Source organism: Thalassophryne amazonica, chromosome 16, assembly GCF_902500255.1.
Source record: "Thalassophryne amazonica chromosome 16, fThaAma1.1, whole genome shotgun sequence".
Classification (NCBI taxonomy): domain Eukaryota; kingdom Metazoa; phylum Chordata; class Actinopteri; order Batrachoidiformes; family Batrachoididae; genus Thalassophryne; species Thalassophryne amazonica.
In genome coordinates this window covers 895,747-917,380 of record NC_047118.1, presented here as the reverse complement: position 1 = coordinate 917,380, position 21,634 = coordinate 895,747, and the positions used below count along the sequence as shown (strand labels likewise).

General features: G+C 41.0%; 1 protein-coding gene across 1 annotated transcript; it reads right to left on the bottom strand.

The window, feature by feature from the left end:
• Window positions 1-2,582: 2,582 nt before the first annotated feature.
• kmt5c (lysine methyltransferase 5C) lies at window positions 2,583-18,822 on the bottom strand. Its single transcript, XM_034189783.1, has 9 exons — window positions 18,475-18,822; window positions 18,017-18,149; window positions 13,385-13,550; window positions 13,084-13,193; window positions 12,833-12,996; window positions 11,851-11,870; window positions 11,474-11,610; window positions 11,185-11,357; window positions 2,583-8,092 (listed from the first exon to the last, which is right to left on the bottom strand). The coding sequence occupies exons 2-9, from the start codon at window positions 18,127-18,129 to the stop codon at window positions 2,793-2,795; spliced, it is 6,183 nt and encodes a 2,060-aa protein (XP_034045674.1). The 5' UTR covers window positions 18,130-18,149; window positions 18,475-18,822; the 3' UTR covers window positions 2,583-2,792.
• Window positions 18,823-21,634: the final 2,812 nt, after the last annotated feature.

The following is a 21,634-nucleotide window of genomic DNA, read 5'->3' as shown; positions in this document are numbered from 1 at the left end:
TGGAAAATGTGCAGTAATATAGCAACAAATCTGGAATATACTCAGAAAATCACATTAAGCATAATCTAGACAAAATGATGAAACTTCAGAACGGAAAATTAAGTGGTACTTAAGTTTATAAATGAAGTATTCCAAAACTTTTACGACAAATCATAGTGAGAAAAGGACCTGAAGCTGGATGACTCGGATCTGTATTTGGACAGTGATTATAGTTTACCTCTTGAAATTAATCAAGATGTGCTGTAGTTCAGCTTCAACTCAAAAGGGATAAACAAAAACGTATAAACATTTAAGAATTACTAATTTTGGGGCGGAGTTCCTCCATTTTCAGAGCCCATAAATAACTTGACAAATTCAGTATGACTGTACTTCATACGAATAATCACTTTTACAGCCAGCCTTCTTGAGACAAGTCAGGGGACGTGCAAAAGTCCAAGTTTGTGATTATGCCTTGGCCTTCAATTATACCAGTGACCAAGAAATGTAAACAGTACGGACAGTAAATCACAGTAGGCAGTTCTCAAAAACAAGACTAGTGAAGAAAGCCACCAAGTGACTTAAATGACTATATTCTTACCATATTGATCTACTCCAGTAGTTACTATTTGAGTTGTTAAGCATTTTGTTTGTGCTGGTGTGGCTTTTTTTTTTAAATAAGAAATCTGGGGGCCAGACTGAGATCTGGCCTATCCTGTAAATTTTCTTAGTCATACTTTTTTACTTACACATCACTAAATCTTCAGTTTTACCTATACAGGGGTAAGCCCAAGACCATATCCACCCCACATGCAAGCACTCTGATGGTTTTAAAGAACAACTTCTCGGTTTTTATGAGACCAGACACAGCTGTGAACAGATCTGCAAAGTATTTAAACTGAAATATTTCATGTCAGGAATTGTCTTACTACCTTTGATGTAATACTCATGTCAAAGTAGTGTCAGGATGTCAAAAGCAACTAGAACAGGGCAGAGTCTAGTCAGTTGCGAGATTCTAAGATTATTCATGTTTAGATTTAGGGATTCTTTGTTTTCAACAATCATCTCTTGCAGTAGGACTGATTCCAAATTTTACATCGATGACTGCAAGCAACGTGACCCTGATCATCTCCACCTGACGAGTTCGAGTGTTGAACTTAGGACTTTATCAAGACCTCAAAGACAGCTGGCTTTAACATCACACTGAATAAAACTGCTGGAGTGACGTTGCAGTAATTTCAGCTACAACACGGACACGCAGAAAAGAGTCAGAGAGAAAATCAGAACTGTCTTTAATGTTATAACCTACATTTGTACATTTCTACAGCAGACGTTCAGTTACACTACCTGCCAATTAGTAAAAAGACATAAAAATGTCAACTGAAAAACATGAATGGAATAAAATATCAAAGGTTCTAAAATTAAATACCATGTAAATTGTTCAATATTTTGGCTCATTAAATAATTAAAACACTTAATAGTTTGAACAATCAACATGAAATATATAAATTACCTTAAAGCACCATCTCGAGAATGAGGATATTAAAATAAATAATTGGTCTTTCCGTGTGAAGACGGTACAATTTTTGTGGTTGTAGTCAGGCTGCGTTGCCACAGAGAACACTCGTGCTGCGTGAAGCGGAACAGAGTCAACGCATGAAGTCCAGGTGGTCACACCCACAATCAACAGCACATACCTGCCACAACGACAAACGACGCCCATTAAAACAGACAAAACTGACAAATTGTGTGGATAAGGAGGAATAAGCCTAAATTTCAATAATAATAATTAAAAAGAAAAAACAAAATCAATGAAGATTGTCATTTTTAGGATGCAACACCAGAATATGCAAACGTTAACTTCGATTTGCAGGAAACTGCGCCCCATAATAAACATGTCACCTAGTGGTGTCGTCCTGCTTTTTTATGTTTTAAGTCCATTTTTCTGTACATGGTTCATGCAGGAGCCTCTCATTTACAATTAGTGATTAAATCTGGTGTAACCAAAGTCAAACACAATGTGTAGTACCGCCCTTTAAGGCCCCGCCCACCCCAGTCTGTCAAATGCACGCACACACACACACACACACACACACACACACACACACACACACACACACACACACACACAGTGAGAAAAGCGCTTAATGTGACTATTTAAGGAAAAAAAAAAAGGTTAGACTGTTGCAACCGGTGCTTCAAAAAGTCACAAGAACATATCAAAGACTGTGGCACAAAAGCTGCCTTTTTAAATCCAATTTACACACGTACCAACTACCAGTCAAAGTGTTCTGGTTTCTATGGAGACACGGATCAGGGGGGAATTCCACAACTTTGTTAGAGTACAGTTGTTGAACTGGCTTCCAATGGTCAAGAATTCAAAATTCTACATCTCAGGAAATATAATGCTTTTCTTCCGTTATGCTTATTATTTTGGTACACTCATGAAACTGTAGTGACACTATATATATATATATATATATATATATATATATATATATATATATATATATATATATATATATATATATATATATATATATATATATATATATATATATATATATTTTTTTTAAAAAAAATCAGTATTTGAACTATGGTAAAACCCTGTACAGTCATTCATACGTTAACAGTTGAAAATAATTGTTAGAAAAAGGTCAGTCAGTAAGCAGAACTCACTTGGACTATGAATTACAATATTTTCTTTTTTTTTTTTTTTACAAAAACAAAAAAAAAATAATTATACAGCAGAAACTGTATTGATCAAAATCAACATCTACTACATGTTTTCAGTGACTTCAATGATCAGATATAAATCAGTCTGAGTACTGGAGATCCAAGTCTACTGTGCCATCTGTTACCACCAGCCTGACTCTCTTGGGTTTTGTGGCACCCACGGGGTGAGACGTTGGCGCAGGCCCGTACTGGGAGCCGGCTGGATGACTGCCAGGCTGGCACTGTTGCTGCACGTCCTTCCTGCAGTTGTCATCCTGACTTTTAAGCCCTGAAAATCCGCCCAAGGAATAGGATGCTGGGTGCGGCAGCTGGGGTCCGCAGGGCTCAAGAACGAGTCGCCCTTGAGTGCCCGATGGTTCCATCAGACAATGATAGGTATAGTTTGTTGAGCCTATTCCTGGGTAACCTGAACCATCAACCCCGTCCCTGAGACCCAAAGTCAATGAATGATCTCCACTGAAATTTAGGACATAAGGAGGACCTTGACAGCTGTATGGGAAAGACGCTGAAGACGATGAAGTCTGACTCTTGTGTGTTGGTGCTGGTGTTCCAGGTGGGGTATTGTGCAGTATTTGGGGACTATTGTGCTGGGACACAGGTGAAAGTGACGCACCAAAACTAAAATCAAACGGATCATGCTGAGTGTAACATGGCTGGTGTTTGTCTGAGGTCAATGGAGAAGATTTATCATGTTTCAAGCTCTTGTCCTGTGGTGACAAATAGCCTTCCGCCATCTTGGTAGGAAAGAAGAAGGGCGTCTGCAACGCAGAGAAGTTTTTGTATGGTAAGCTAGCATCACCACTTTCCTGTTTGTCTGATGTCGATTTACTTTTGCTAAAAAATTGGGGGAAAGGAGAGATTACTTTGTTGAAATGAGAGTTTGGCCGACTTTGGTTGCTGGACGTTCCAACATCCTTTCCAGAAGTCAGTCCTTGAAAAGCGATGTTAGCTTTATGATGACAGTCTGCATTAAAGCCTGGTTTGTGACTGAGGCTCTTCTCAGGAGCACCAGATCTTGCACTGGCTGTTTTGGGCATGATGGTGGGTCTGCAGGCATCAACGATGTCTTTACAAGGTGCACTGTACAAGTTCTGAGTCTGGTTCCCACCCTGGAACTTAAGCACCCTGTGAATGACTGTAGAGGTTTTCTCCTGGAAGTTCAAGGGATTGTCAGGGGGGTTGGGGGTTTTCACAGAGAATAGCTGAGGCGAGAGGAATTTGCTAGCTGCTTGAGATGATGGGATAGACTTTGATGAAGAACCCTGGGATATCCCTCTAACTGCATTTGACTGACTCATGGAAAGAGGCTGGGCTTTGTTTGGAATGGTCATACGATGAAAAGGGACCTGGGTTTTAAGGTTAGCCTGGGCTTTTGATTGGCTACTGCTAGCTTTAATGTTGATGCTCTGGCTGGGGAGATGGTCTGACGTGACAGGTGTTTGAGATGAAACAGCAGCAGATACTGTGCCGAGAGGCCGAGACCTGTTTCCAGCAGATAAGGACTGAGATTTCAAGTCTTCCTTGGACAACTTTACACCAAGGTTTTTACTCGTCAGTTGATCCTTAGCAGCCAACTCGACAGTGCCTACGGCTGACAAATTAAATCCGGAGTTAGGTGGATTTCTGTCTTTGGAGGCATCCTTCACCTCACAGTCCAGAGGAACAGTGTCACTTTTGGAAGAAATAAGACCTGGGAAAAACTGCAGATCTTCACTGGTGAAGTTGTTTCCTGGACTAGGCGGGCCAAGGTATGGGGTTTCTGTGTTCCAAGTGTCAGAGGGGCTGTGAGACAGTGGACTGCTGAAAGGGTCTGTGGGTGCGTCTATTGAACATAGATCTGATGGAGAAGATGGAAGTATGTTCTGTGATTGATAATACCCCTCAAAATTTAGACACTGAAAGTCCAGAATATCGTCGCAACAGTTTGTGAAGGCGGCGTCATTGGAAAGCATATTGTCTGCAGTTGCAAAGGGAGGAGTCTGAGACGGGGGTTGGATGACAGAATTAGAGGCAGTGGAAAAGGACGATGGCTTTTCCAAACTCTGAGAGGCACACAAGCCCTCGGAGAGCTTCGAGAGACTATTGTCAATTTGCTGGAGTGTGTGGCTAAGACAAGTGGTGGGGGTTTCTACAGGTTCACACTTGCGTGTTCTCTCCATTTTGTGCTTCTGCTTTCGACCTCCACTGTTCTCTGGATGCTCTGTGATTCTGTCTACAACAGAAGCGTCGGTTTTAGTGTCAGTAACGGGTGACGACAGCGACAGCGGGGACAAAGACAAGGAAAAGGGTGGCACTGAGGTGCTATTCTGCTTCTGAGAAGACGGACACTCGTCCCTTAACTTGTTAAAATCAAGTTTTTTTTGTTTCACTAAAATGTGGCCCTTGATCTCATTCATCTTTGGCTCTACTTTGAGGTCAGGTTGAATGTCTTCTTCGCTCTTGCTGTCCACCTCCCAAATATCCTCCGTCTTTCTGCGTAGTTTAATTATTGGTAACAGTACACCATTAGCATCTACTTCAGGTTTTTGTTTTTGTGACTCTGCATCAAATAAGCAACAATTCTTTGTAAAATAGTCTTCGATTTTTTCTTCTTGTCCTACAGCTGCCCAATTCTCCAAGTTATTGTTGGAACTCTCTGTATTTTCTGGAAGCCCTTCCACAAACTCATCGAGTTTCTCTTTATTTTTCACTTTGCTGCTGGTCAAGTCATTAGGCCCACATCTGCGGTCTTGGTCCTTGTCAAGCTTCAAGTCTATGAAGGAATTTACACCTCGCCTTTCGCTCAGCCTTTCCCCTCTCTTTTTCAAATGATGCAGCCTACTCTTGGACTTCTTACAAGCCTGCACATGAGCCTGAGCTGCTTCCATCTCCATGTTTAAAATGGAGACGGAATCCATGATGGCTTTAAAAGGATCACAAGTCACTGAATTATCTGCCGTTTCTGCTTTAAATGACAAATTCTCTAACGCTGCGTTCTCCATCTCCCACAGTTTCCCTCGTCTTCTCTTTAAACGTATCTTAAAATTGATCCCAGGTTTCGTTTCCTCCTCCAGACAACTTTGGAGCGGTAACGGTCCCATTCCACTTGCCATAGATTTATTTGTACTTTGAGTGTTCTTGCAGATTTTGGGATCATCGACTTTTTCCTCTGCCTGATCACCCTCTGCTAATTGACCCTCATCAGTCTTGTTTTCACCTTCCTTCTCCAATGTACTCTTTCGGGCTTTGCGAAGTAAGCGACCGTGCTGAACTTCGTTACCTCTGGGAGAAAGGTCTCTGTTAATGGCGGTTTGCTTTGAGACCTTTTTGGGGGCCAACTTGACTTCGACTTTCCTAAATTTGTATTTACCGTCTTTTCGTGTTTTACTACCCTCCCCTAGAGGTTGGCCGCGGCTATGTTCCGCAGACAAACGTAACTCAGCTTCTTTAGAATCTTGCTCAGCAACACAACTAAAGCCTCTTTCTGATTCTATTTCCACAGAACTGCGAAATGTGCGTTTTTTCAGCGGTATGTTGGACTGCACATGCATCTGCGTACTGATGTCTGGATATGGAGTCGCCAGAGCCTTTGAAGAAACGGGCAACTCTTGAGGTAGTGAGGTGAAGCAGGCACCAGGTTGGCCATCACGCGGATGTCGTGACTGAACCTGAAAACTATCGTCATTTGACTCTGGTTTACTTACTCCAAGATCTTCGCTGTTTAACTGTCCTCTGGTGCAACGTTTATTTTCACATAATTTCTTTGCTACTCTGCACCTCGCATTCCGTCTCCCCAAGTTCTTTCTCTGCAACAGACAACTGGACTTGGCTCCATTCATTTCAGTCAGTTTCTTATTCCCGGAACCACTTTGCATTACGCCGCCATCCTCCGCTTCAGGATGAGCTAACGTAAGGTACCCTTTTCCTTCAAAGATCCTCCCTAATCGCACATCTCTTCCAAGTTTATCTTTCCCTAAGATGTCAGACAGCAGAACCTTTGCTTGCTTGATGACCACGTCGTCTCTTTGTGGACATGCTAGCTGTTTACTCGTGCTGCTCACCGTTTGTTCTGACGGTTCGCTGCACACCTCTTTGATCTTATTTTGAGGACTTTGTGTGGTTTGTTTTGTACTTGTTTCACAATCTGATTCTTTACTCTTACTTTCCACGGGTGTAGCTGCAGACTTCCTTGTTTCTTTCTGCCCTTTATTTTTGTCTTTGGTGAGGTCCTTCTGCTCTGCCTGCATCGAACCTTCTTCCGGTACGGTCTGGATTTCAATAATCTTGTCATTCCCACTCTTCTCCCCACAGGACACCTCCTCCACAGTCTTGCTCGCGTGTCGTTTCCTTAAGTTCACTTTATCGACAGCCTTGAAAAACATCCCTCTAACCCCCCTGCTACCTTCAACTGTGCCGATCGCCAAGCTTCCTCCCTGCTGGTCCTGAGATCTGGTTGCTCTCGTTTCTGTCTGTTTTCTTGAAGTACCCGGCCCAAGCATCTGTCTTTGTTTCCGCTTTTGTCTTACTGTCATCCTTCCCTTTTTGTCCCCAAAGTCCTTTTCTGCTTCTACACTTTGTGTTACTGATAACCTTGTCAGGTTGACGGTCAGGTACTGATTCAGAGACGTTCCAGGCTTGTCTGCTGCTTTCTTGGGTCCATCTGGGACGTCTTGAAGAACGTCAAACGAGGATGACGCAGGTTTTGTAGTGTGCTCGCTTTGTTGAGTTGGGGGATTTGTCGTTTTGCCACTGGACGTGTTCCTGCTGCTCTCAGTGTCCGCTGTCGTGTCCGTTTTCTCTTGTTTTTTTGTACTACAGGTTTTGTTTAGCTCCACGGGGTGACACACTGCTGTAGTGTTAGCGACGCTACTAGCACCCTTTTGATGCGTTGGCATGGTGGGACCCATGCTCCTTGCTCTGGAAGAGGTCCTCAGTTGGACTGCCTGCCTGGTGTCCCCATCATGTCCTGCACAGATGACTGCTGCTCTGTTTTTCTGATGAGATGACATGGAGGAATTCAGAGTCAGCATTTTGCACTTCAAGTCATCAGATGTTTTATTTCTGCTGCCGTTTTGTTCACCAGCTGAACTCAGCTGGTTAGGTTTCTTATCTTTTGGCTTCATTTCTTCCAGCAGCTGCAGGAGTGTCCTTTCTTTACTTCTTGGGTCCTTACAGTGAAGCAGAAAATCCACAGAGTGGCGTCGCACTCGCACTCTGAGGTCCTTCAGTGTAACTTGGGAAAGTGGAAGTGCGTGACACCGTTTGCCTGCAGAGGATTTCAGCGGATACTTTCTTGATCTTCTGTGCCTCTCTTGTCTCCACTTCTTTGTCTGACTCAGTTTTCTGTTGATCAGAGCATTTCTTCTCATCTGCTGGGTAAAGGAGTTCCTTGAGGGGATGGCTGCAAGTTGAAGACAAGAACAAAGAAACAGATGAACTAAAGCTGGTCCACAAACATTCTATATTTTGGTTTTTCTAAAAGCTAATTTAACATGAAATGCACTGAAACACAAACAATTTAGATGAAGGAAAACTTAAAACCCAGCGCTAAATGTGATTAAAATGAAGGCCTCTGTCGTCTGAAAACTGTTCATGAAGAGCTGACAGTCGACAGATTTTCACTCCCACCACAGACACCACTAGCAAGTTACTCTTGAGGATAATTTAATAAAATTGCTCATTTTATTTTTCCCTTCATATGTTAGCATTCATTTATACAATGAGAAACAAACTCATTTCAAATAATCTCCAATAATCAGGTCCAGAATTCTTGTAAATAACAGCATTTTGTCAATGGCACAATGTCGCTGCGCCAGTGTTGACATTTTGCTGAAATGATGATGGGATGTGGCTTCTGCTTTGTTTTTTTCCCCAACTTGTAAAATTTAACCATTTTTGAGGTTCTTTTTTTGTTTGTTTGTTTTTTAAAGGTTGGTGGACTCGGTCCCTGTGTTAATTATTTTTTTTTTATCCCTCTTTCTCTGCAATTCAGCAGATGCATTTCAGCTGGAGGTTGAACATGCAAGCCTCGCAGTCAGTTTATTATTATTATCATTTTATTTAAGTTACAGTGTTTGTGACACAATGTGTGTTCTCCAAAAAAGCAAAGCACTCAGTGTGAGTCTGAGCAAAACACAGAAGTAAGACTTTTGCTGAGAGGACCTTTCAGAAACTGTTAGTCAGTGCAGCCGGGGACGGAGCTGTGACTCGCCCGGTGTGAGCGGAGTGCTGGGAGCCCCTCACACCAGGCGAGTCACTCCCCACGTAGAGCAGACAGTGTTTCTTTAAAAAAAAAAAAAAAAAAAAGACAAACACACTGTTTCACTTTAAATCCACAGTCAGTCTATTTCAGATTATCAGCGTGGACCCTCTTTCTCTTAAAAGGCTTTATTTTACTCGGTGTGTCGCCTTTACGGTTTATGGGCATGCTCTATTCTTGCTTTTTTTCTGGGGACATTACAGCGCCACACACAGGCCTGACATATGTACGACAACGTTAAACGAAGTTTCAAGGCACAGAATTTGCCTCAAACATTTTTTGTAATCGAATTACTGGAGTTACTCGACTTATCGTTTCAGTCCTACTTCTCATTATGTTCGTGAATGTCAAAATATGATTAGGCATTTCATTGAAGTTACTCTTAATACCACTGTGAACAGGACGGCTGAACAGTTAAATCGGCTCTTGATGTAAATCCTGCAGAATTGTGGCCTTTAATGGACCGAGTTTGTTGTTGTGTCATCGTCTTACAGTCACAGTAATTACAGAGGAATTCTGTGCTCCCACAATGGCACAACCTTGTTCATCAGCCGCAAACTGACAGTACTGTCTGATCTGCTCTGCCTTCACGTTACACTGATTACTGTCATATTTTAAGCTCCGACCTGCTGCTCTAATTTACAGATAACATGGGATCTGCTTGAATTTTCACAATATACAACCCCTGGCAAAAATTATGGAATCACCGGCCTCGGAGGATGTTCATTCAGTTGTTTAATTTTGTAGAAAAAAAGCAGATCACAGACATGACACAAAACTAAAGTCATTTCAAATGGCAACTTTCTGGCTTTAAGAAACACTATAAGAAATCAAGAAAAAAAAATTGTGGCAGTCAGTAACGGTTACTTTTTTAGACCAAGCAGAGGAAAAAAATATGGAATCACCCTGTAAATTTTCATCCCCAAAACTAACACCTGCATCATATCAGATCTGCTCGTTAGTCTGCATCTAAAAAGGAGTGATCACACCTTGGAGAGCTGTTGCACCAAGTGGACTGACATGAATCATGGCTCCAACACGAGAGATGTCAATTGAAATAAAGGAGAGGATTATCAAACTCTTAAAAGAGGGTAAATCATCACGCAATGTTGCAAAAGATGTTGGTTGTTCACAGTCAGCTGTGTCTAAACTCTGGACCAAATACAAACAACATGGGAAGGTTGTTAAAGGCAAACATACTGGTAGACCAAGGAAGACATCAAAGCGTCAAGACAGAAAACTTAAAGCAATATGTCTCAAAAATCGAAAAATGCACAATAAAACAAATGAGGAACGAATGGGAGGAAACTGGAGTCAACGTCTGTGACCGAACTGTAAGAAACCGCCTAAAGGAAATGGGATTTACATACAGAAAAGCTAAACAAAAGCCATCATTAACACCTAAACAGAAAAAAACAAGGTTACAATGGGCTAAGGAAAAGCAATTGTGGACTGTGGATGACTGGATGAAAGTCATATTCAGTGATGAATCTTGAATCTGCATTGGGCAAGGTGATGATGCTGGAACTTTTGTTTGGTGCTGTTCCAATGAGATTTATAAATATGACTGCCTGAAGAGAACATGTAAATTTCCACAGTCATTGATGATATGGGGCTGCATGTCAGGTAAAGGCACTGGGGAGATGGCTGTCATTACATCATCAATAAATGCACAAGTTTACGTTGATATTTTGGAAAATTGAAAGGATGTTTGGGGATGATGAAATCATTTTTCAAGATGATAATGCATCTTGCCATAGAGCAAAAACTGTGAAAACATTCCTTACAAAAAGACACATAGGGTCAATGTCATGGCATAGGGTCAATGTCAATGAGCAGATCTGATTTGATGCAGGTGTTAATTTGGGGGATGAAAAATTACAGGGTGATTCCATAATTTATTCCTCAGAATTGAGTGATTCCATATTTTTTTCCTCTGCTTGGTCTAAAAAAGTAACCGTTACTGACTGTCACAATCTTTTTTTCTTGATTTCTTATAGTGTTTCTTAAAGCCAGAAAGTTGCCATTTGAAATGACTTTAGTTTTGTGTCATGTCTGTGATCTGCTTTTTTCTACAAAATTAAACAACTGAATGAACATCATCCGAGGCCAGTGATTCCATAATTTTTGCCAGGGGTTGTATTTGGCATTTAAATCAATGTGACAATATCAATTAAGCTTTCAACAATTTCACAATTATATATATATTTTTAGAAAAGTCCGTAACAGGTTACCTTTAAAGATACCAGAGTGTATTCCTGGTATTATCGGCCTCGTGGGACAGTGACCCCTCTCTCGGTTGTGACGAAGATATCGCTCTCGCAGACGATACTTCTGGCCCACAGAGTCCTTCGTGTCTTCAGATTCAGGTTGCTTCCCTCTGTGTCTGAAGTGACCCTCGCCTCTCCTGAACAACAACAACCCAAATTACAGAGGAAAAATAAACAGCTAAAACAGAAATAATTCAGAAAACAGCTTGAAGTAAATGCGAGTTGTGTGAACAGCAAATCTGCACACACACACCTTTCACAGGTGCAGCATTCACACATTTCATTGCCTTCACCAAAAAAACTGGCACCATAGTAACACGTGATCTCCTCCCCAGGTGAGATAGGTCGAATCACTTCAACACACGCGTTGTTCTTCTCACCAGGGATGAACTGGGTGGGTGGAGAGAGGAGAAAAAAAAAAACAAAAAAAGCAGAGCAAAAGACAAAAGGCTGGTTGATCCCAGGAGAAACAGATAAACAAGAGCTTAACTCTGTATTGATGTCCACCCAAAAACAATGATTTCAACAAAAGAAAACACCACAACATTAAGTCTTTACGATCACGTGACAACATTTATCAATAAATATATTAACAGCTGAAACATGTGATCAATGAATATTGATAATTACCTTGCAGTTTGGTTTGCAGTCTTTGATCCGGAGGGACACAGAGTGTGAGAAAAACAGAGAGAAGCATTTTAAAATTAGTTATGTGACAACAAAAGAATTGAATTTAAGAAAATATACTGAACTCAAATGCACAGTACATGACAGTACAATACATCCACCAATCAAAAGACATGGCTCTATTTTGGTGTGCGCGCGCACACACACACACACACACACACACACACACACACACACACACACACACACACACACACACACACACACACACACACACACTCCAATGAAACTACTCAACAGATCTCATCTTCAACTGCTTATCCAGGATCAGGTCGTGGGGTCAACAGCTCCAGCAGGGGACCCCAAACTGCCCTTTGCCAGGCCACATTGACCACCTCTGACTGTGGGATCCCAAGGTGTTCCCAGGCCAGTGTGGAGATATAATCTCTCCACCTAGTCCTGGGTCTTCCCCGGGGTCTTCTCCCAGGTGGATGTGCCTGGAACACCTCCCTAGGGAGGCACCCAGGGGGCATCCTTACCAGATGCCTGAACCACCTCAGGTGGCTCCTTTCAACGCGAAGGAGCAGCAACTCTACTCCGAGCTCCCCACGGATGACCGAACTTCTCACCTTATCTCTACTGAACAGATACATCTCTAAAACATGATACTAAAAGTTAAAGGTCTAAAAAAAAAATATATATATATATATATATATATATATATATATAAAAAACCCTCACAAGGTCTTATGCCACTGCCTGCAACCCAAACTGCATCAAGACTTCTTGGTAAGAGTTAGACACATCTAACTTTTGCCCAGTTCATTCACATATTCAGATCTGTGAAGGACCCTTTGTACCCTGTGGATGAAGGCATTGACACATTGTGTATCATCATTAGCAAACACCTGTGCACTGCTTTTGCAGTGATTCCTTCCTCTTTACATCACAGCAACAAACGACTCATGATCGTGAGTGAGCTCACCATGGTTTATGAACGCTGCAGGCCCGAGCCAGAGCTGAGCGCAACGTTTACGTGTGGAATACATCACACTGAAGTCGTTGACTCCCGCCCTGAGCACGGCGCTGTCAGAAGGGCTCAACTCTGCTATGCAGCCCAGCAGGACCTCCACGCGCTCGCCTGCAAACCTGCAGCACAACAACACAGGAAAATGTTACATATCAAACAAGCAACGTCCACTTTTCAAAAGTGATACCGAAAGTGTGACTGGGTACCAGTGCCGTGTCGAGGTTATCTTGGCCCCATTGGTCTCTGAGGAATATCTGTCGCAGGACTCTATCTTAATACCGCTATTCAGGAGGAAAGCATTGAGGTAGCGATACACCTGCAGACATCATGGATGATTTAAGATCGTGTTCTCACATTCAAACAACTAATTCAACTTCCGCTGCCATCATTGAATAAAAACAACATGCAACACAAGATTGAGAATTTAAACATTACATACGCATAAAAGACTAAATGAGAGAAAAATGGCATGAACTGTGAACCCTTTAAGTAATGTGATGAACCTACATGTTGCCTCAGCAGCTCTTGCCGATGGCTTCCCAAAGAATTGAAATAAGCACCAGCCAGTTCCCCCACTGTCAGGGCCTCGAATGTAGCCTGGAAGTCATGTGTACGCTGGAATCGTAACAGAGTCTCTTTCAGGTTACCCCACCGTCGGACCTCCGGGATGGGGCTAAGTGCAGGAAACAAATGCACACACCATTGTCACAGGACAAAGACACCAGACAACCACAAGTGTATTAAGGGTATATCCATATCCTTTATTCAATGGACTATTTTTTGATCACATCTCAGCTCTTTGCCTCATCACTGAGAAGGTGCAACAGCTGAAGAAAGGCAGACACCGTAGATTGCCTTCACTGACCTCAGGCCAGCCGCTGACAGAGCAGACTGTACCATCCTATGGAAAATCCTGGAAACCCTTGTAGCCCGAGCAGCTCTTGGGCACGCAACTGACAACACTCTTTGGGCCATTGTACACAAACACATTGGGAAGTGATATCTAGTGGTTAAGCAGTGGGCTTGAGAGCAGAGGATCCTCAGTTCAAACCCCCATCAGGCATGATAAATCACTAAGGGCCCTTGGGCAAGGCGCTTAGTCCGTAAGCTGCTTCAGGTGTGTACTGAGCGGCTTGCATGGCAGCTCCCTGACATTGGTGTGTGTGGGTAAATGTGAGGCATCATTGTACAGCACCTTGAGCTTCTGATTCAGATGGAAAAGCATTATATAAATGCTTCATGTTTGATAAGGAAGCGAAGAAGCTTTGCCTTTTTTTGTGAGGAGAAAAATGCAAGATGGTCACATTGCATGAGGAGAACAGAACACTGTGGCTAAAACGATAGTTTAAAATACTGTCTTGTGCAATATATCAATCATCTTTTACAATCAGCCCATTTAAACTGTAGCACAAATACAGGAAATTTTGATAGTCTCTTAATTAATCAGTGCTGTACTGAACTGACCGTACTGTCCATGATAAAAATTAATTAATCACATCCCAGAGATCATCAAAATGCTGGGAAGAGGGAGCAGCACAGACAGCGGTCGTCTCTGAACATGCTGGTTTATCAGCGTGTAACGCCTGCTGCAGTCTCCCCTTGCTGCACGCTCGACTCCCTTCTACCCAAAAGAAAAAATAAAATCCCTGAAGGTGGAGTGAGTCGAACAAAATATAACAACAACAACAAGCCGAGTCATTCTAAAATATGAACTCAAAAATATTGTGATGGGGAAAAAATGAAACGTGTGTCTGTAGCATAGAAAACAAAAGTGTGACGCACAGGTGAGATCACAGCTGAAGTGACAATTTGTTCTTCCACTAGCAGATCACAGTGTAATCGTTCAATATCCTTATCAGAAAATGAATGAAATGTCTGAAATCAGATTTGTGTTTTTTACTCAAAATCATGCAAACATTCAGATGCACAATTCAACTGTTTGTGTGCAAAATGAAGGCTCTGCATGTGTAGAGAGGACCTTCAGTCGACGGAAGTTCATCTAATAAGTATTCCATTCATTAATGGTGAATCAACTTGTGCTTTACTCACAGGTGAAGTCAACAAGGACTTTGTCCCCACGCAAACCAGCATGTCTTTCGTTTATTCAGCTTTAAAAACATGGTCAATTAATCAATGACCAAGAGGTTTGGTTTCAGTGTGGAAGGTTCCCAGTTCAAACCCCACCCCTGCCACATTTCTCCATGTAATGTGGAGTTGCATCAGGAAGAGCATCTGGTGTAAAACTTCTGCAAAAGTTGGGTGGAGGTTATGTTTTCGCTCCAGTTTGTTTGTTTGTTTGTGAACAGCCTGGAACCCACAATTTTGCATCTATTATGAAATTTTTACAGAGGGTTCATATCCTGATTGCCAAGATCTGATTCAATTTTCAAGGTCAAAGGTGAAAGGTCAAAGTCAGGAAAAAAAATCTTGAAAAATTGGAAAAATCCCTATCCTTTAATATTGAATTTTCAAGTATTCATAACTATTTAAAAAAAAAAATTTTTCTTTCATATTTGTGAGCATTATGTAGGATGGTATCCTTTATCAACTGACAGATTGATCTGGATCTGACCCAGATTACAGATTTTTGTGGCCATTTAAATTTAACACTGAAAACCCCATTTAATGTATATTTTACATTATATCTTAATCAAACATGTCGCAATCACTCTCATATTTGAAAGTGAGGTGCAAACTGGCGCTCACTATCACCTGACTAAGTTTGATCTGGATTTGATCCGGACTGTGGATTTTGTGGACATTTGAATTTAATATTGAAAGCCCATTTGATGTACATTTTGCATTATATCTCAATAAAAAGTGCCTCAATCACACTCATTTTTCTGTTTTGGATTTACCTACACCACCAAAATTGGATAGAGGTTCCAATTTTATGCCTGTTTGTCTTCCAGTTATCAGTCGAAAACCAAGTGACAAAAAGCAATGACAAATTATGCACAGCAGAGATAACCAATGTTCTGTCAAAATTATCTGAAAAGAAAAAAAAAAAAAACCCTGGCAACACCACAAAATAACTGATTCAAGTGCATAAACTAAATACATACTCCTGACTAGGTCTGCAGCTATCACTTACTTTAGTAATCGAGGATTCTATAGATTATTCTGGTGATTAATCAAATAATTGGATTAAAAAGGACTTTTGCATTTTTAACCATCATCAATAGTCCAGGGCTCTCCCTAAAACAATGGCACAATGTCAGTGCGCCAAAGTCTTGACATTTTGCTGAAATGGTGATGGGATGTGGCTTTCTGTTTTGTTTTTTCCCCCCCATCTTGTAAAATTTTTACCATTTTTAAGTTTTTTTTTTTTTTTTTTAAGGTTGGTGGACTGGGTCCCTACGTGAATTTTTTTTAATCCCTCTTTCACTGTGATTCAGCAGATGCATTTCAGCTGGACGTTGAAAATGCAAGCCTCGCACTCACACTTTTTTTTATTATTATTACTTTATTTAAGTTCCAGTGTTTGTGAAGCATTGTGTGTTGCCTAAAAAAGCAAAAGTGAAACACTCAGTGCGAGTCTGAGCAAAACACAGAAGAAAGAGTGGAGTGAGAGCATCGTCTTTCAGAAACTGTTTGTCAGTGTGGCCGGGGACGGAGCTGTGACGCGTCCAGTGTGAGGGGAGTGCTGAGTTCCTCATACCGGGTAGAGAGAGAGAGAGACAGCAGCCAGCCGCTGGGTGAATAGTTACTCCGCACGTAGAGCAGACCGTATGTTTTTAAAAATAGACAAAAAACACACTGCTTCACTTTAAATGCACAGTAAGTCTATTTCAGATGATCAACATGGACCATCTTTCACTTAAAAGGTTTTATTTTACTCTGTGTCATGTTGGAAAGCTGGGGACATTACAGCGCCACACATAGGTCTGGCATATGTACTACAACGTTAAACGGAGCTTCGAGGCACAGAATTTGCCTCGAACATTTTTTGCAATCTAAATATTCAAGTTACTCAACTAATCGTTTCAGCCCTACTCCTGACATTTGATCACATCTAACTTAGCTTATGAAACGCCACTAACAGGAGTTTGACTTTGAAAATTTTTCCAAGGTAAAATTTTGTGGAATTGGGAACTAGTGTTGACGGAGTGCTCTAGTTTCAATTGTTAATGCATACCCATTCCTACACTTAAAGTCAGAAACACATTAAATAAATCAAAAAGCTGAGCTAATTTTGGCCTAGTAATGAGATTTTTAAAAATTAAATAATGTTATTTTATTTTAAACAGGTGCTTGTAATCATAATTTGGTACAAAAACTGTATCCATGAAAGTCAGATTCTTTGAGGAGCAAAGATGTACAGAGGCTCTCCAGTTTGTCAACAAACGTGAGAAAACGGCAGAAATGTTAAAAAATTTTCAAAGAAATTTTGGAAGGAATTTGCATCTTTCTCCCTCGACAGTGCATCATATTAAGTATGTCACGAAATCTGGAGGAATTTCAGTGTGTAAAGGGAAAGAACGCAAGCCTAAAATGAACACCCATAAACTCAGACTGTCTCAAACGGCACTGCATCAAGAACAGCAAGTACATAGGTTTTCATCATAAATACAACACTTTTCCTTGTTGTTAAATGCTGAGTTTTATACAATGATGCCAGACACAAATTTACAATGCATATGCTTTTGCAATGCAAAAATGTCAGAATGACATGGCAGCAGTGATAATTGGAACTGAAAATGTCTAAGGCATAAGATTCCAAGGCTTGACAAATTTGGAACCAGTTCTCAAGTCCCATCCCTAGTAATGAGAGCAATTACAGCACACTTGAAACTAAAAACTGTTGAATTTAAACTGTGATGGGAAGTGGTCCAACAAGCATCTTATTTTATCTACCACATTGCACACAAATGAATCTGGGGTCTGCCTGCGTGTCTTCAGTACAGTTTTCCAAGTGAAAGGTTTCTCTGATGCAGCGGTATTAAAGCTACCTTCAGGCTATGATGACATGCTGATACATGTCCCAGAAAAGCTACAGTCAGTGCAGCAGAGGGAACCATATGGATCTTCATGTATAAACAGGAGAGAAATAATTTATGTGCAGCTGCTGCTGTGTTGAAGTTTTGGCAGCAGGACTGTAATCCTGTCACCTGATGTGACATGTGAGTGACAGATTACCTGATGTTCATTTTGTGGGTGCTGAAACCCAGGAGAGGGTCCAGCACCAAGCTGGTGGCCAGGTCATCGGTCTCGCACAGCTCCTTCACACTCATTCTAGTGTAACCGTCCATCGCCTCCCACCATCAGCATGCTGCAAACACAAAACCCAACATTACAAACTGCACTTGGCAAACAATCACAAAACCCATTCACTCATCATCCGGACATGAGACCTGCGCATTTCAATGCGATCTGGCCAAACCTGGCAACTAACCTACACATATAACGACACGCATAAGGTGAATACGTTCGACTTCATAAGGGGAAAGCATCTCATCTTTGCAAGGCCGCTTGCTGTGGAAAATACGGCCAGGTTATCAGCTGATCAACAAAGCTAACGTTAGCGGCTAAGTTCAGGCCGGCGATGGAACCACGACGTTCTGTCACACTGACGCGTAACAGCAACGCAAACCCACCTGGGAGTCTTTTGCAGTCAACGAAAGTACCGTCAGATGGACCGAGAAGCGCAAAGTCGACGCTTGCTGCCGTTTTCCCCGGACAGGGTGAGTTAGCTTAGCAACGCAAACAACTAGCTCTTCCCTGCCTAGCCGCGACAGCTACAAAAAAAAAAATGCCGTCCCCTTGTGATGAATAAAACCCGAGCGTTTGTTAATTATTAAATATCCAAATGTAAACGCTAAACTAAACCAACGACCCATAAAAAAAAAACGTAACGAAAGAGGAGAAAAATCGATGTATTACACCGCTAGCTAACTAGCTTTGCACAAAAAGTTGCTTCGGTGTCCAGTGAAACCGAACTATATTTGGCCACGCCCACGTTACGTGCTATTGGCCTGGACTCGAGGACAATTTCACAAATATGTTTCAAAAGAATGTTTACAGCCCCGTGATTGGATGAACTCCTGATGGGTGGGGTTATAATGGTATAATAAAATGTTGGTTTCACCGTGTTTTTCATCTAGAGCAGAGGCGAGAACCTGCTTTCATAATCTGCTTTTTCTCGCCTAAATTTATCCCACATTAACGATCTCGGATATTTTATATCCAAGTAAAAAATCATTACAATTTGTTTTCGTATCTTTATGTGTATTTGAATTCGTGATCATTCAACAGTAATGGAAGAAACCAGATTATATGACTTTAATTACTGTGCACTTTGCAAGCAATATTGTTATAATAAATATGTTCGATGTCGCTGACATTAATGAGCGAAAGCTTTTCTGTGTATATCATCAAACCGTAATTTAAAATTGAATAATTGTTGCAGAACCTCAAAGTAACGATAGACTACTTGTCCTTATATGATTCTTTTTTTTTTTACAATATTGTAAAAATGTAAAGAAATAATTTTTTTAGCCCTTCACCCTATACTCTCCATGTTCCTTGAGATTGAAATCATAGTTGAAAATTAGAAATAAAAGACAAATTACTGAAGAAACACGGTTCAATAGTTTACCGCAGTCCTCCCGCCGTTCGCTTATTGTTTCTGTTACTGAGTGATCAGTTCACACTCCAAAGTGATTCCATCCAGTGGGCAGATTTTTGTGCCATCTCTGGTTTGTGGCTTCGTCTACCATTGAACAAGCTCGCACTCATATAATATAATATAATACAATATTCTACTTCTTTCAGCTGCTCCCATTAGGGGTTCACCACAGTAGATCACCTGTGTCCATCTCATTTGGTCCTCTGTCACATGTCCTCCCTCAACACATCCATAAACCTCCTCTTTGGCCTTCCTCTTCTCCTGCTTGGTGGCTCCATCTTCAGCATCCTTCTCCCTATATACCCTGCATACCGTCCTTTGCACATGTCCAAACCATCTCAGATTTTGTCCAACCTGTGCTGTATTTCCACTCTTCATAGCGGAGCTCACTTCACCCTTACTAATGTTTTGCACTTCCTGATTTACTCTCTTCACATCAAACATCCTTCTCTCTCACTCATTTTCTTCATTGATCAGCTCCTCAAAATATACCCTCCACCTTCTTAACACACTTTTCTTGCTTGTCAACACATTACCATCTGCATCCTTTATCATCCTAATCTGCTCCACATCCTTCCCTCTAGCAGGATTGTTTACAGTGGTCAAGAATATCTGGGACCCCATCACCCCTTGGTCACATTAGCTTAAAAGAGACAGGGCAAAGCAGCCAGCTTTTCAATCAGAGTGGGCATTTTACAGCAACAGGAGACAACTAGTCGACGCACTGCTTGCTAAACCACACCAAAATAAACAATACGACATGCTGACAGCCAATCCGAGTGAAGGTAGCGTGACGTATGTTGGTTGGTTGTTGGCTCTATTGATAGTTATTTGCAATAAATTTAAGATGTAACACATCAAACCTGAATTAGATTTCTTTTTAGTAAGGGTTTGAAAAGAAAAGGTTAGGAATAATTGCATCTTGTCTTATATGTGTATCTGTATTGTAAAATTTTCACTCTCTAATATTGGCATAGTATCCCCCCAAAAAATAAATAAATAAAAAAATCAGTTTGTCTCTACTTATTACATTTTTAGCAAAGTAATAAACTATCTGAATGCTGTATTAGACAATCAAAGCTCATCACCCAGATCAGGATCAAAACTTCATATGTAAAAAATGCCTGCCTTAAATAAGCACCAGGCATTATGTTCATTAAAAAGATAACATTTGGTCGAGTTACTCTTTTTTCCAAGTTTGCTGCAGAGTGGTACCTTAAAATCCTTAAACCTGATTTACTCTGCTCTAGCTCTATAACTCCGTGGCTGTGCAACGACGTAACTGTGCATGTGACCCTTTTAAAGTTCTGTGTCTTGTCCTTATGCAATTTACCACAAGAACAGCGGCTTTTTCTGGATCAATTTGTCCCTCAACTTTTTTAAGGTAAAGCAGAAATGTTTTATTCTTCTGCTTTTAATGTATGGCAATGTTCAGCCAAATCAAAGTCCCTCATCCTCTCTGAAAATTATCGATACCCCTGAGAGTTTGAGTCGTGTAGTTATTATTTTAAAATTAAATTTCTGATTTATAAGATTAAATCAAACTGTGTTTATGTTTTGCTGTTTGCACTCCATCCAGATACATTTATTGCAGTTCAGAGGAAAGAATTCAGATACCTGCTCTCAGCCTAAGTGGTTTTGAAGTTGCATGTGGTTTGAAATGAGCTTATTAATCAGTTTATTTCATTTCCAAAGTCTCAGTCTGGTGACCACCAAGGCCACCGTTGCTCATTGATACAATTAAACTGAAATGAACCTACATGATAAGAAGTTTGTAGATTTTCTTTTCTTTTTTTTTTGACATGACAAAGTTGGATGTTTTGGTGTTTTTGGAAATGGTATAAGTAGTAGTAGTAGTAATTTGTCATCTCGACCATGTACAGTACTATACATTACACAGCGAAGCGAAACAATGTTTCTCCAGGACCAAAGTGCCACATAAAACAACAAAAATTCAATGAGTGCACGCCTGCAGCAGCATATACGCTGACACAAGGCAACCCACAACAGACACAAGTACGATCACTAAACTAGACACAAGACTACTGCAAACAATAACTTGCCATATGTAAACAGATATATATGTACGTATGTGCATGAATGAGTGCTCGTCTGCATTGGTGATTTTA

Excerpts from the sequence above, each read along its gene's own strand:
- kmt5c (XM_034189783.1), bottom strand. The coding sequence starts at position 18,129 with ATGGACGGTTACACTAGAATGAGTGTGAAGGAGCTGTGCGAGACCGAT. Across the intron at positions 11,871-12,832 it reads TGCAGCGTTCATAAACCATG|ACTGCAAACCAAACTGCAAG; the intron begins GTGAGCTCACTC and ends TCCGGATCAAAG. Across the intron at positions 11,611-11,850 it reads ACTGCAAACCAAACTGCAAG|TTCATCCCTGGTGAGAAGAA; the intron begins GTAATTATCAAT and ends CCACCCACCCAG.